The sequence below is a fragment of the Oryctolagus cuniculus genome, chromosome 6, assembly GCF_051225735.1.
Source record: "Oryctolagus cuniculus isolate XC-2025 breed Fujian yellow rabbit chromosome 6, ASM5122573v1, whole genome shotgun sequence".
Taxonomy (NCBI): domain Eukaryota; kingdom Metazoa; phylum Chordata; class Mammalia; order Lagomorpha; family Leporidae; genus Oryctolagus; species Oryctolagus cuniculus.
In genome coordinates, this window is record NC_142872.1 from 125,415,633 (window position 1) to 125,431,715 (window position 16,083).

At 39.7% G+C, this 16,083-nt stretch overlaps 1 protein-coding gene across 21 annotated transcripts in view; it reads left to right on the forward strand.

The window, feature by feature from the left end:
- VPS13B (vacuolar protein sorting 13 homolog B) overlaps nucleotides 1-16,083 on the forward strand; it is a 779,033-nt gene that overhangs the window by 284,450 nt on the left and 478,500 nt on the right. For all 21 annotated transcript variants that reach the window (XM_089336373.1, XM_089336374.1, XM_051844658.3 and 18 more), the window contains one exon: nucleotides 10,739-10,848. In XM_089336373.1, the coding sequence (XP_089192499.1) occupies nucleotides 10,739-10,848 (110 nt within the window). Of the gene's footprint in view, nucleotides 1-10,738; nucleotides 10,849-16,083 lie in introns of those variants that run through there.

Genomic DNA, 16,083 nt, shown 5'->3' on the forward strand with positions numbered 1-16,083 from the left:
TTTGGAGTAGAGCATTAGCATCATCTGGGAGCTTGTTAGAAATACATGTTCTCTGGCTATAGAATCACCATCTGCATTTTTTTTTTTTTTTTTGACAGGCAGAGTTAGACAGAGAGACAGAGAGAAAGGTCTTCCTTATGTTGGTTCACCTCCTAAATGGCTGCTCTGGCCGGCGCTCAGTGCTGATCTGAAGCCAGGAGCCAGGTGCTTCCTCCTGGTCTCCCATGCGGGTGCAGGGCCGAGGGACTTGGGCCATCCTCCACTGCACTCCCAGGACACAGCAGAGAGCTGGACTGGAAGAGGAGCAACCTGGACAGAATCCAGCACCCCAACTGGGACAGAATCTGACACCCCGACCTGGACTAGAACCCCGGGGTGCTGGCACTGCAGGCGGAGGATTAGCCTAGTGATCCGCAGTGCCGGCCACCATCTGCACTTAATAAGATCCCCCAGATGATTCAAATGTACATTAAACCACCATTTCTCAGTCGTTTGCCCTTTTAAACCCTCCTGCATTTTTTTTTTTTTTGTTTCAGATTTTTATGTATTTATGTGAGAGGGAAAGTTATAGATAGAGGGAGAGACACAAATAGCTGCAGGAGCTGGGCCAATCCAGAGCCAGGAGCCAGTAGCTTCTTCCGGGTCTCCATGTGGGAGCAGGGGCCCAAGCACTTGGGCCATCTTCCATGGCTTTCCCAGTCAGAGATATGGATCAGAAGAGGAGCAGCCGGGACTCAAACCAGTGCTCATATGGGACAGCAGTGCCACAGGTGGAGGCTTAGTCCACTGTGCCACAGTGTTGGCCCTCTCTACCTCATTTTTAATTCTAGACTCACACCTATTTCATGGATGATGACTTTGATTCCTACTTCTCTGAAAATTCAAGCTTTGAAAAGAAATTCTTAAATACTCAGACAGTAACATTTATTTACTTTTCAGTATCTCTACCTTAACTGTTATAGAAGATTAGCCATATTCCTGTCCAAAAATTGTTTGCTATTCCTTTCCTTTCTTCTTGCTCAAGGTTTTCACTGAGATAAAGTTGAACTTATTTGCTTGCATCATCTGTATTTCCCGCTGTCCCAGACTATTCCTTGCAGCTATAAATATGCCAATTTTTCTCTTTCAAACAAATAATACAAAACTTTCCTTGAATCCCACTTTCTTCTCACCAGCTAACAAAACATTTATTTGCCTTCCTTGTATAAAAGTTTGTCAGAGGAATTGTCTATATAATTACTGCCTCCATTTGTTTTCCTGTTTCTAAACTCACCCTAGTCAGTTTTTTCTCCCCCTACTCCATTAAAACTGCACTTATCCAAATTACCATGGTGTAAACTTCGCTGTGTATCAGGGTATACAATGTCGTGCCGGTGGCCTGCAAAACCGCTTGACATGGCCCTGCCAAGGCAAGGCCACTGCAGGCTGGACTCAAAATTCAACCCTTCTATAGCAGGCTAATTTTTTTTTAAAGATTTATTTGTTTACTTGAAAGGTAGTGTAACAGAGAAAAAGGTCTTCCATCCACTGGTTCACTCCCCAAGTGGCTGCAATGGCCAGAGCTGGACTGATCTGAAGCCAGGATCCAGGAGCTTCTTCTGGGTCTCCCATGCAGGTGTAGGGCCCCAAGCACTCAGGCCATCTTCTGCTGCTTTCTCAGGCCATAGCAGATAGCTGCATTGGAAGAGGAACAACTGGGATATAGGATATTGGTGGAAGAAACTCAGATACCTGGACCATCATTCCCTGCCTTCCCAGGCACATTAGCAGGGAGCTGGATCAGAAGCAGAGCACACTGGACTTGAGCAACATTCTGATATGGAATGCCAGTGTCACAAGCTGTTGTGTTGCAACACTGTTTTCCCATATGTACTTTTAAAAATTAAATGTGACAAAATCACATATGTATCATAAAGTTATTTAACACACATGAAATTATTGATTCCTTTTTATTCCCATATAATATTACATTTCATAGATTTGCCATAAATTGTTAAATTTTTCTTGATAACAATTTGATTTATTTTCAGAATTTATCTATTAAAAATAAAGCTACCATGACCATTTGCGTAAATGTCTTTACATAGATATGTACTTTCATTTCTTCTTAATACATACCCAAAATGAAATGGCTACTTTGGCTATTCTTTAGTTTTTGTGTTACCATATGACTTGGGGGATCTGGTCTGGGACTTAGATTGTATTTTTTTGCACATCATTTTGAGAATAATCTATGTACTAATACTATTGACTCTTCTGATGTGTGATTACAGTGTATCTCCGTAATTGTTCAGGAATTGTTCTTATCAATATTTTGTACTTACAGTATACATCTTTAGTCAGACTTATTTCTCAAATTCTGTATTTTTGAAGTTAATGTAAATTGTAGGGGGCCAGTGTTGTGGTTCTGTGATTTAAGCCACCACCTGTGATGCTGGCATTCCATATTGCTGCATTGATTCCACTCCAGGCTGCTCTGCTTCTCATCCATCTTCCTGCTTGTGTGCCTGGGAGGTAACATATGTGGCCCAAGTACTTGGGCTCCTGCCACTCTCCTAAGAGACAGCAGTCTGAGTTCCTGGCTCCTGGTTTTGGCCTGGACCAGTCCCAGTCTTTGTTGGAATTTGGAGAGTGGCCCAGTGCAGGGAAGATACTCTCTCTGCCTCTTTCTGCCTTTCAGATAGGTAGATACATCTTTTTAAAATGTTGAGCTGAAATTCATATATAGTTATACATAACTTGATGATAAGAATAATTTCTGAAAACTTTCTTAGAAAATTTTATCATTGTCTGAGTATCATAGAGTATCTTACACAAACCTGGATTGGTACAGCTTATTGCATACCTGGGCTATATGATTTTATTATATGGTATCTCCTATTGCTTCTAGGGCCATGATGTACAAACAATACAAGATTAAATCAGTCTCGAGAAAAATGCAATAAAACGGGTAAACATAAAATAAATGAGGCAGATGCTGGCATTACATGGCATGTTTATTTATTTGAAGTTTAGAGGTAGATTTGAGGAGGGATACATATTCCTGGTCTACTGTTTAATTCCTCAAGTGCCCACAACAACTGGGGCAAGACTGGAACAAGAGCCAGTAGTTGGAAAATCATTCCAGATTTTCCGTATGGGTAGCAGGAAAACAATTAAGCTATCACTACTGACTCCAAAGGTCTGCATTGGAGTTAGGAGCCAGAGCCAGGAATTAAACTCAAGCATTGTAATATGGGCGTCTTAGCTTCTAAATGCCCACTCCTAAATGTTCTTATTCTGTAAGTAGGAGTACACTCCAAAATAATGATCAAAAATATAGTGAATATATAAACCAGTGACAGCCATTTAGGATAAGCATAATCAATTATGTACTGTCCATAATTTGTCCTTGCTATACGTTTATATGACTGGTACCACAATAGGTTTTTTTTACATCAGCATCAGTACACATATGTGAATAATGTATTGTGCCATGATGTTAAAATAACTGTTAGAGAGCCGGCGCCGTGGCTCAATAGGCTAATCCTCCACCTAGCGGCGCCGGCACACCGGGTTCTAGTCCCGGTTGGGGCGCCGGATTCTGTCCCGGTTGCCCCTCTTCCAGGCCAGCTCTCTGCTATGGCCAGGGAGTGCAGTGGAGGATGGCCCAGGTGCTTGGGCCCTGCACCCCATGGGAGACCAGGAAAAGCACCTGGCTCCTGGCTCCTGCCAGGATCAGCGCGGTGCGCCGGCTGCAGCGGCGGCCATTGGAGGGTGAACCAACGGCAAAGGAAGACCTTTCTCTCTCTGTCTCTCTCACTGTCCACTCTGCCTGTCAAAAAAAAAAAAAAAAAAAAAAAAAATAACTGTTAGATATAGGAATTTTTCAGCTGTATTGTAAACTTACGGGAATACCACCATTTATGCATGCAGTCTGCAGTTGACTGAAACATCATTATGTCTGCATGATTAATAACAAAATAATCATTATAAAAATTTTAAACAAATATAGTGGTTTACATTATGTTGAGAATGTTGTGCACCTACCAACTCTATCTGGTCCTACAGCATTTTCTTCATCTCTAAAGGAAACTCCATACCTGTTAAATAATTACTCATCATCCCCCTTGCCCATAACAAGCACTAATGTCTGTTCTGGCTCTATGCACTTACCTGTTCTGGATGTGGAATCATATTATCAGTCTCTTTTTGTCTAACTTCTTCATGTATATAATGTTTTCAAGGTTCATCCCTGTTTTAACATGTATCAGTACTTCATTCCTTTTTTGGCCAAATAATACTCTGTTGTATGAATAGACCATGATTTTTTTTATGAGTCTCTTATGGATATTTGAACTGTTCTCACCTTTTGTCTTTTGTGAATAGTGCTGCATTTGGGTTCCTGTATTTCACATCTTTCCTGATATTTGTCATAACTGGCTTTTACTTTTTAATAGCTGTGATTTTGAAGTATTAATGGTTTTGGTTTATATTTCCCTAATTATTAATGATGTTGAACAGCTTTTCATGGGCTTGTTGGCATTTGTGTATCTTTTTTTCTTTCCTCCTTCTGTGGAACACTTGAGGAAGCTCTTTAGAAGACCTGTGGAACTGTCTCTTCTAAAGTGCCCTCTCCTCTTTTGTCCTCTATTCTGAGAACTCTGCACTTGAGTCTCCTTTACTTTCAGTTCCATCTTCTCGACTTTGGAAGTCCTTGATTGTCTATGGGTTCCTCTCTGCACCATGTCCCAGAGTGTCTGTCATGGCGGTAAAATGAAATGGTTTCAGGCTTCACTTCATTTGTTTTTCATATATCAGGGTTCAGTGTACCTTATTGAGTGATTTCCATAGCTTACAAAAGGTAAAATATATTGCAATATGTATTATATGTTATGTATAATTTTCCTATTACTTTATCTTGGTACAATGCAAAAACTTTTCCTCTTTGATGAAGAAAATAAGGCCCAGAGAGTGCCAAATTCAAATTAACCCTGCTGGGATGCCTATGCAGGATTCATCTCATCAGTCTGTATATCGTCACCGTCTTGGGGGTTAAATGTTTGAGCTTTGCACTCTACTGTGAAGAGGAGACTTCATGGAGGTTGGTGTGGGGAAATAATCAGTTGGTGTGCGTTGTCAGGAGTTGTGGACATTGATTATTCACCTAGGATTTCAGAATGAAATCCGAATCTCTTTTATGACTACTGGCAAAAAGTGAATAATCCTCAATAATGAAAATCACATGTTTTAAAACAAATAGACCAAGGAATACTTCATTTTAGTGATGTTTCATTTTTTCTTTATTTGTAATGGAAATATCTCTCCTTTTCAGAAATACTAAGAGAGTTTGTGAGACAGACTTTTTTCTTTTTAATTAAGGAGCATTCGATATTAGGAAAAAAATTTAAACCGTGCACAAAAGGGTCTTAACAGTACCATGTTCAAAAATGTAAATTTATATAAAAGTATGCCCTTGGTTAGTAAATAGACAGTGACATCTTTAGAGGTAAATGAGAACATGACTTCCAATTATTCTCAAATAGACTAAATGATTTGTGTTTTTTGTATGTGCAAGTAAAGCAGTTGGTTCCAAATTGTAAACAATTGGGTGATTTGTTTGACAGGTGTTTTAGAATTCCTTGTATTAGTTTTGCAGCTTTGAAGTTTTTAATTATGTTAAACAACAAAAAAAATCATTGTATCACAATCAGTTACTATACTGTCTCCTCTTTGTTAAGTGTGATGCTGCTTTTGTTTTGGCCTGTTCTGCATCCGTTTCTTCCTTATTTGATAATGGCTGTAAGTTATTAGATTAAAATAGGATGGTTCCGAGCCATAAGAATAAAGTGGAATTGATTTCATAGAGTAGTTCTAGAGTTTAGCATGTGACCTGAGCCTGGGAAATCGTGTTTTGTTTTTTGTTTTTTTGAAGTGGTGATCCCATGTACCAAGTCAGGTTGATTTCTATGATTTTTATTGGGGTTAATAAGAAAGGTAAACTATCATTGTGATTCCAAGAAAGTCAATTATAATCTGGAACCGTATTATGGCCATTTGCCCTATTTTAGGAAGCTTACCTGAGAAAAATGAAATGAATTTAAAGGAAAGAGAACCAAAGGGAGGACAACCTGAGTTAAGAGCACTATTTAATTCATAACATAAATTTAAAAATTTTTTTTCTTTTGAGAGGTAGAGAGAGACAGATATCGTCCATCTGCTGGCACACTTCCCAAATGCTCACAGCAACCTGGACTGAACCAGCTCAGAACTCAGTCTAGGTGCTGGTGCTGTGGTATAACGGGTAAAGCCACCATCTGCAGTTTTGGTATCCCATATGGGCATTGGTTCGAGTCCTGGCTGCTCCATTTCCAATCTAGCTCTCTGCTGTGTCCTGGGAAATCAGTGAAAGATGGCCCAAGTGCTTGGGCCCTTGCACCCACATGGGAGACCCAGAAGAAGCTCCTGGCTCCTGGCTTCGGACTGCTGCAGCTCCAGCAGTTGCAGCCAACTGGGGAGTGAACCAGCTGATGGAAGACCTCTCTCTTTCTCTGCCTCTTCTCTCTCTGTGTAACCCTGACTTCAAATAAATAAATAAATCTTAAAAAAAAAAAAAAAAAAACAACTCTAGGACTAGGATCCTAAAGTACTTGAGCCATCTATTACCTGCTGCCTACCAGAGCATGCCATTGGCAGAAAGCTGAACTCAGAAGCAGAGCTGGGAGTTGAGCACAGGCACTACGATATGGGATGCAGGTTCATCCTCCAGTTGCCTTCAGTTGCCAGGAATGGGCTAGGCTGAGGCTGGGAGTAATAACTGAATCCCAGAACTCTCCCAAATGGGTAGCAAGAACCCAATTATTTGAGTCATCATTGCTACCTCCTAGGGCCCATTAGCATCTTAGTTGTTAGGCCATATGCCCACCACTCAAATGTTTTTAAATCCTGATTTGATCAGTATTTGGTGCTTTGTGCCGTTCTCTTGAAAATGCTGAAATAAGAGTTGCTATATGTCTTGATTCTTTTGCATCTTGACTATTCTTTTGACAATTCCTTAATTTCCTTTTCAGATTTCTCTTTTCTTTTGGTATTCTGTTTATAACCATCTCATATTCATGATGAACATGGTCCTTAAGTTATTTTTCACTTGGCTTTTTTTTGTAGCTATACTTAAATATATACATGCATGCACTAGATTTGTCATTTATTTTTTGTTATCATATTTGTTTAAGATTTATTTAAAGGCCAGCACCGCGGCTCACTAGGCTAAACCTCCACCTGTGGCGCCGGCACTCTGGGTTCTAGTCCCGGTCGGGGTGCTGGATTCTGTCCCGGTTGCTCCTCTTCCAGTCCAGCTCTCTGCTGTGGCCCGGGAAGGCAGTGGAGGATGGCCCAAGTGCTTGGGCCCTGTACCCACATGGGAGACCAGGAGGAAGCACCTGGCTCCTGGCTTTGAATTGCAGCGTGCCGGCCATAGCAGCCATTTGGGTGGTGAACCAACAGAAAGAAGACCTTTCTCTCTCTCTCTCGCTGTCTAACTCTGCCTGTCAAAAATAAATTATTTAAGATTTATATATCGATTTGAAAAAGCTTTTGGCCAGGAGCCAAAAACCAGTCATTAAGTTCTCACATGGGTGGCAGGGACCCAGTTACTCTAACTGTCATCTGCTGCCTCCCTGGGTATGCGTTGGCAGAAAGCTGGATCTGAAGCAGAGGAGCCAGAACAGAAGCCAAGCACTTGGATATAGGATACAGATATCCTAAAAACATGTTAAACACTGCCACAAGCAGTTGTTTCTTAATTTTCTTATTGTCTTCATGATTCTATATATTTTTTTTTTTGACAGGCAGAGTTAGACAACAAGAGAGAGAAAGGTCTTCCTTCCGTTATTTCACCCTCCAAATGGCCGCTATAGCTGGCACTGCGCCGATCTAAAGCCAGGAGCCAGGTGCTTCTCCTGGTCTCCCATGCAGGTGCAGGGCCCAAGCACTCGGGCCATCCTCCACTGCCTTCCCAGGCCACAGCAGAGAGCTAGACTGGAAGAGGAGCAACTTGGACTAAAACCCAGGGTGTTGGCATGGCAGGCGGAGGATTAGCCTAGTGAGCTGTGGTGCCGGCCAATTCTATAGTTTTGTTTTTTTAAGCCATTTTATACATAGTAGTTTTATATTCTGTATTCTAATACCTCCAACACTTGAAGGTCTAAATTTTTTTTAAAGATTTAATTTTATTTGAAAGTCAGAGTTACACAGAGCAAGGAGAGGCAGAGAGAGAGAGAGGTCTTCTATCCGCTGGTTTACTCCCCAGATGGCCGCAACAACCAGAGCTGTGCTGATCCGAAGCCAGGAGCTTCTTCTGGGTCTCCCATGGGTGCAGAGGCCCAAGGACTTGGGCCAACTTCTACTGCTCTCCCTGGCCATAGCAGAGAGCTACATGGGACGTGGAGCAGCGGGGTCTTTAACCGGTGCCCATATGGGATGCCCGCGCTTCAGGCCAAGGCATTAACCTGCCACGCACAGTGCTGGCCCCTGAAGGTCTAAATTTGTTGTTACTATTTCTGACTCCTTGGCGCTGGCCCAGTGGTACAGTGGTTTAAAGCCCTGGCCTGAAGCGTGGGCATCCCATATGGCCACCAGTTCTAGTCCTGGCTGCTCTTCTTGCGATCAGCGTAGCTCCGGCCATTGCGGCCATCTGGGGAGTGAACCAGCAGATGAAAGACCTCTCTCTCTGCCTCTGCCTCTCTCTGTAACTATGTCTTTTTAAAATAAAACAAATCTTTAAAAAAAGCAATGCTTTTAAAAAATATTTCTGACTCTTACAATGGCTTGCTTCTGTAGTGCTGACTGATGTTTTTGAGAAAACTGGATCTTACATGAAAATGAATTGAACGCATCTCAAAGGGAAAATTTTACTCTGCCTTTTCACTAGTTTAACTAGAGTTTTACTCTAGGAAAAAAAAAGCTAAGATTCGTGTGCCTTCCTTTTCTCTGTTCAAAGTTTCAGAATCTCAGTTACATTTTTTTTCAGGCAACTGAAATACTTTATAAATGTTCCTCCACCTGAGGCGCCAGCATCTCATATGGGCGCCGGTTCTGTCCCGGTTGCTCCTCTTCCAGTCCAGCTCTCTGCTGTGTCCTGGTAGGGCAGTGGAGGATGGCCCAGGTGCTTGGATCCCTGTACCTGCATGGGAGACCAGGAGGAAGCACGTGGCTCCTGGCTTCGGATCAGTGCAGCGTGCCAGCCGTAGCGGCCATTTGGGGAGTGAACCAACTGAAGGAAAACCTTTCTCTCTGTCTCTCCCTCTCACTGTCTAACTCTACCTGTCAAATAAAAAACAAATAAATAAATTTAAAAAATAAATAAATGTTCCATTCTCGAGGTAACTGTTTTCCTCATTTCACTAGTGATTTTGATGTTTACTTTTCATGTTTTTAAATAATCTTTTCTTTGTCTTTTTTGATCATTTTAGAGCATTATTTATTGACTTGTTATGATAGAAATGCTAATTGGCCATCTTTCAAGTCCAGCTTTTAGTCCTTAATCTTTTTCTATACATCTACTCTCAATATTTGATTGATCATTTTTTTTTTCAGAATTCAGAGTCCAGTTACAAATGCTATACATGATGTGTTATATCCTATGATAAGTTATCTTTTTTTCTTAAGTGACATTTTTTCCCTTTGTTTAATAATTATGTTTTGTTAATGTTTTCCTTTCTTTTTGTTCTAAGATTTATTTATTTATTTGAAAGGTAGAGTTACAGGGAGAGAGAGGGACAGACAGAGAGATTTTCCATCCTCTGGTTCACTCCCCAAATTATTGCAATTGTCAGAGCTTGTCTGGTCTGAAGTCAGGAGCCAGAAGCTTACTCCGGGTCTCCCACGTGGGTGTCAGGGACCCTGGAACTTGGGCCATCTTCCCACTGCTTTCCCAGGTACATTAGCAGGGCATTGAATGGGAAGTGGAGCAGCCGGGACTTGAAAGTGGTGCTTGTAGGAGATGCCAGCATGGCAGGTGGTGGCTTTATCCCCTATACCTTTTTGTTGGCCCCAATAAGTTTTCCTTTTACTTGCCACTACGTTCTTGTAATTCTGGAGATTCGTGTTATTTTTTTTCCATGTTGGATACTTTGTTTCTGGATCCAAACAAGCTTTCTTGGTGTGATTACATTTTTAGTAGAACATGCCCTTGTTAATCACATTATTTGTTATCCTTTTTATTTAGGTGATTTTAGGTGTAAAACAAGTTACAAGTTTTACATTGAGCTCATATAAATGGAAGAAATTCATGGAAATTTAGTTCTAATTCTTGTTTCATGTTTCTATGTGGATTTTAGAAAAATCTTTTAAACTTTAAGATTGAAATATATATTCTTGAATTAAAATTTTTTTACACTCTAGTTGTATTTGCTTCATCTTTTAAAATCAAAAGGCCTTAGTAAATAATTTTTATGTGTGCAGGATAGAAGAAATTGTTATAAAGTTAGAACAATACAAAATAAATATTGCTTTATATTATATTTACATTATGATAAGATAATAATGTTATATCTTCTAATAGAGTTACTAAAATTGGTTGAAAATTGGATATAATTTTAAGAAAGTCCTAGTCTCCTAATTTAGTGTAGCATTTTAAACCTTTATTTTGTATACTTGTGATGCTTGAAAAGTAGAAGAATTTAGGTTCTTACGGAAAATTTGCAATCTTTGAAGGTAAAAAAAAATTTAAATGTAACAAATTTTAAATCTTTGTTTTTAGGTGCGGTACTTCTTTGTAATGTACAAGGATTGGCAGTTAATATTGACCCAGTCTTATACACATGGCTTATTTATCTGCCTCAGAAACGAACAAGCCGACATATGCCACAGGTGAGAAATTTTTACAATTCTTTTTTAAAGATTATTTAATTATTTGAAAGAGTTAGGGAGAGGCAGAGAGAGAGAAGTCTTCCATTTGTCAGGACCCGAACTGATGCCCACATGGCATGCTGGCATTGTAGGAAGCAGCTTTACCCTCTATGCCACAGCGCCAGCTCAATAATTTTTTTTCTCAATGAGTAAATGTTTTCTCAGTCATTTAATAGAGTTAAATTGTCTTTTCATTGCCTCTCTCTTTTTGTTTTTCTTTTTAAGATTTATTTTATTCATTTGAAAGGCAGTTACAGAGAAAGAGGGAGAGAGAGAAAGAGACAGGTCTTCTGTCTGCTGGTTCACTCCTCACGTGGCCGCAACTACCAGAGAGGGGCCAGGCCAAAGCCAAGAGCCAGGAGCTTTGAGTCTCCCACGTGAGTGGCATGGGCCCAGAGACTTGGGCCATTTTCTGCTGCTTTCCCAGGTGCATTGCCAGGGTGCTGACTGGGAAGTGGAGTAGCCAAAAATAAAACCGGCGCTCATGTGGGATAGCAGCACTGCAGGTGGCAGCTTAGTCTACTGTGCCACAATGCTGGCCCATTGCTTCTCCTTTTACAGCTACATCAGAATTTCTCTGTCTCCTTTTCAGTCCCTGTAAAAATTCTGTTCGTCAATTTCCATACAAGAAAAAATGGATCAAAAAATTTCTTTGTCTATTAAGTGGAGTTTGTGTACAGTTGCTTGCAATGGAGAAAGTTTATAGAGGACTATAATGGCAGTACTTTTGCTTGTGTGGTTTCCCTTTATAATATTAGATTTCTGTTTTCACAGTAGATGTTGGGTTTTGTTTTTATTATCACTGTGTTTCTCCTTTATCTTTGAATGCCTAATCCTAGCATTGGGATGGTTGATGCAGAAAGGTTTAGATATATTTTGCTTAAAAATGTGTAAATTACAAAGCGAGTAGTGGTGATTGTGGTTTCTAGAATGCTTAAATGGAATTCTCTGTCAGGACAGTTAAATATAATTCTGACAGTTTTATCATTCTCAGTTTAAAGATGAGGACACTAATGCTTACTGAGATTTACTTACCTACAGTAACACAACTAGTAGATGGTAGAACTACAAATTTTGAAACCATATTCCATACTGATTATAATTTTGCATTATTCTGTTTTTAATAGTTTTGTATCTTCTTTATGAAGTGACATAATAGTTGGTAGCTGAAAAGTAATTATTTTATATTATCTAAGAATTTAAAAAGGGAAATGTACATTGTAGGGAACATCATTTAAAGGCTTTTCTTTACTTTCTCTTAGTTTCATTTGAAATTTCTGCTCTCATTCCATTTTTTCTTTTAACAAGTTGTAACAGAATATAAGGCTTTATGCCTGACACCAGATCTAAAGAAATAAAACGTTTTTATTGAGAATATCCCTCCTAGATGTATTAAGTGTATTTGAGAATATTAAGGATTATAGTAATGCCATTTTTTTTTTCAAGATTTATTTATTTATTTATTTGAAAGAGTTACAGAAAGAATGGGTGATGGGGGAGGAGAGGGAGAGGTGGGGAGGGGAGAGAGAGAGAGAGAGAGAGAGAGAGAGAGAGTGAATGAATGAATGAGAATGAATAAGAATCTTCCATTCATCGATTCACTCTCTAAATGGCTGCAGTGGTCAGGGCTGAGGGAGATTGAAGCCAGGAGGCAGGAGCTTCACCTGGGTCTCCTATGTATGTGGGTGGCAGGGGCCCAAGGACTTCAGCCATCTTCTGCTGTTTTTTGCAAGCCATTAGGAGGGAGTTGGATCAGAAGTAGAGCACACAGGACACAAAAAAAGCACTCATATGGTGTTGCAGGTAGCTGCTTTATCTACTGCCCCATCATGCCAGCCCCAGTAATGCCATTTTTGGTAATTGTGAAGTGTATTGCAAATATTTGTCCAGGGTTATATAAAAACAAAAAAGAGAACTCGTTCTCACAAGCAGAGTTATGTGTGTGAGACAACTGTTAATAAGCTGAAAATCATAGGAGTAAATGAGGGAAGGATTTCTTAGTCTGAACTGTTTGAGCAAAGACAAAGAAGATGAAAGAACAAGACAAGAAAGACACCTTCATCCATTCTAGACTGGATTCAAGTGGTCTTACAGAGATTGGTAGAAATCAGTTCATAAAGGCTTTTGTATATTCTGCTAGGTATTTGACTTTTATCTTGTGGGATATGAGGAACTTTAGAAAAGTGACATAATAGACCTAGATTTTAGGAAGTTTTGCTCTAGTAAAATGTAAACTATGTGTGATAGAGAAGTTAAGGCTATTGGCAGGAACCCAGAAAACTTTTCATTCTAAATTTTTATTTTCATTGCAAATTCTTATTCTTAGTTATGACTTTCAGTAAAGGTCAAATTAAGTGTTCCAGCCCCTTAATTAAGTAAATTAGATATGCTCTTATTGGTACCAAGTGCATTCAAGATATTAGTTTTAAATTTTATTATATTTGTATTATAACTTTTAAAATTAAATTCATATTTTCTAAATTAAAAGCAGTAGTTTTATTTTTATGTAATCTAACACAATCCCACTTATTCAGTTACAAATAATATTATAGTAAGCATTTTCACAGAATATTTTTCATATTATGTTCAAACAGATTATTTTCAGAAGTATAATTAGTATCTTTGAGCTATACTTTGGCAATTTTAAAGCATTATTTTAGGACTTTTGTTATATTGCCAAATTGCTTCCTAATTGGTTTACAGTTTACATTTTCTTTTTTTTTAATTTTTATTTATTTGAGAGCTAGAGTTATAGACAGTGAGAGGGAGAGGCAGAGAGAAAGGTTTTCCGTCTGTCGGTTCACTCCCCAAATGGCCACAATGTCCAGAACTACACCGATCCGAAGCCAGGAGCCAGGTGCTTCCTCCCAGTCTCCCATGTGGGTGCAGGGGTCCAAGGACTTGGGCCATCCTCCACTGCCTTCCCAGGCCACAGCAGAGAGCTGGATTGGAAATGGAGCAGCCGGGACTAGAACCTGCACCCATATGGGATGCCAGCACAGCAGGCAGAGTATTAACCTACTGTGCCAGGGCACCAGCCCCCTACAGTTCACATTTTCACCAGCAATTTAGAATGTTACTATTTCACTACAATTCAGCAATATTGAAAAATGGACTTAAAAATCCCCTTTAGGGGATGGATGTCATAAGATACTTTTTGAATCACCTACATCCCATACTGGAGTATCTGAGTTCAAGTCCCAACTCCACTCTTCCTTCCAACTTTCTGCTAGGAGGGAGCATGTGATGTCTCAATTAGTTGAGTCCTAACCACCCAGATGAGATACCTGGATTGAGGTTCTGTCTACTGTTCCCAGCCTCAGCCTGGCCTTGCCTCACTGGGAGTAAACCTCTCTCACCTCTCAGAAATACTGCTTCTTGAGTTCTTTTTTTTTTTTTTTTTTAGTAGAAGATTAAGCTTGTGATTATAAAGTAAATTCAAAACATGTGTCATCACAAAAATTAAAATAAGGAAGGAAGGAGGAGGGGGATGGTAAGTATCATGCTCTTTTTAAAAAAGAAAGATTTATTTATTTATTTGAAAGTCAGAGGTAAAGAGTGGGAGAGAGGGAGGGAGAAAGAGAGCAAGAGAGACAGAGACAGTCTTCCACTTGCCGATTCACTCCTCAGATGTCTGCAGCAGCCAGTGCTGGGCGAGGCTGAAGCCAGGAGCCAGGAGCCAGGAGCTTTATTTGGGTCTCTCATGTGAGTGGAATGGGCCTAAATACTGGGACATCTTGTGCTGCTTTCGCAGGCCATTAACAGGGAGCTGTGTTGGAAGTGGAGCAGCTGGGACATGAACTGGCACCCATATCAGATGTCAGCATTGCAGCCAACAGCTTTACCCTCTGTGCCACAGTGCCAGCCTCCATTATGCTCTTAAAACTTTATTGATGTATTACATGAAATCAGTTCTGTTTATGTAATAAAAATATTTCAAAGGAATATAAAAATATAGACTTTTAAAGATTTATTTGAAAGGCAGAGTTATAGAGTGGGGGAGAGGACAGAGGAAGAGAGTAGGATTATTCAATCTATGTTTCTTCTGCTAGTTCACTCCCCAAATGCCTGCAAGCACCAGTTCTGGGCCATACCAAAGTCTGGATCCTGGAGCTCATTCTTGGTCTCCCATGCAGGTAGCATGAACCCAAGTACTTGAGCCGTCACCTGCTGCCTCCCAGGATGCATGTCAGCAGGAAGGTGAAATCTGAAGCAGAGCTTAGCTTGAACCCAGGCGCTCTGATATGGGATGCAAGCATCCCGAATGGTATTTTAACTTCTATGCCAAATGCATATTCCTATATTTTGATGTTTTATACTGCAGTGGCCTATTTCCAGAATAGTGGAGGGAATAACTGGTCTTACTCCTTCTCAGTATCTCTTCATGCCTGACATGCACCATCTGTATTAGCAGTCATTCAACAAATATTTTTGAGGATTTCTTTGGTACCATTTTAGGTATTTTGAATATTGCTATGAATACAACCTACAAGAGCCTTGCTTTCATTTTAGAAAGAGTTTGTGATTTGCCACTTAATGGATTTTTACTATGTGAAAATATAGGCACAGAAAGAAAGCTTTTGTTTATTCTTGGATGATGCCTTTGCCACAGCTTCATTAATCTCATCTTTCATTCACTGTGCTTGAATTCAGTATCACACTGTGCAGCACACATGTTTTCTGTCATTACTCTTGATGTATTAATATGAATCCTGAAGTTTGTTTTAACTTATTAAAGTGCTTGATTGTATTATCTGTAAAAATTTTGGTTGTAGTGGTGTTGAGAATAACATCTGACTCCACTGCAGCCTGGCCAGACCATGCCAGCTTCTCTATCTGATCCTGCAATATTACAGTTATCATCTGTTGTTTCCCCAGCTGCAATTTCCTTCTCAATTTGTGGCTAAAACCCAACATTTGATGATTGTTTTCCATTCAGTTCAACATTGATCTTTGATACTATAGCAAACTTAAAAATACCTTTGTTTTTTATTTTGCCAAAAATCTGACAAGATTGTATTGGGTATCATCATCAGCAACATCAGATGTTATTTCAGAGAATAAAGATGAAACAGCTGCTTTATTGTCCAGCTCAGCACTCCTGCACTCAATATAGGATCATAATGTTTTCCAGCTTTTTGTAACTATAGATATTTTTATGTATTTTCTGTATGTGCTTTGAATATAAGTTTGTCA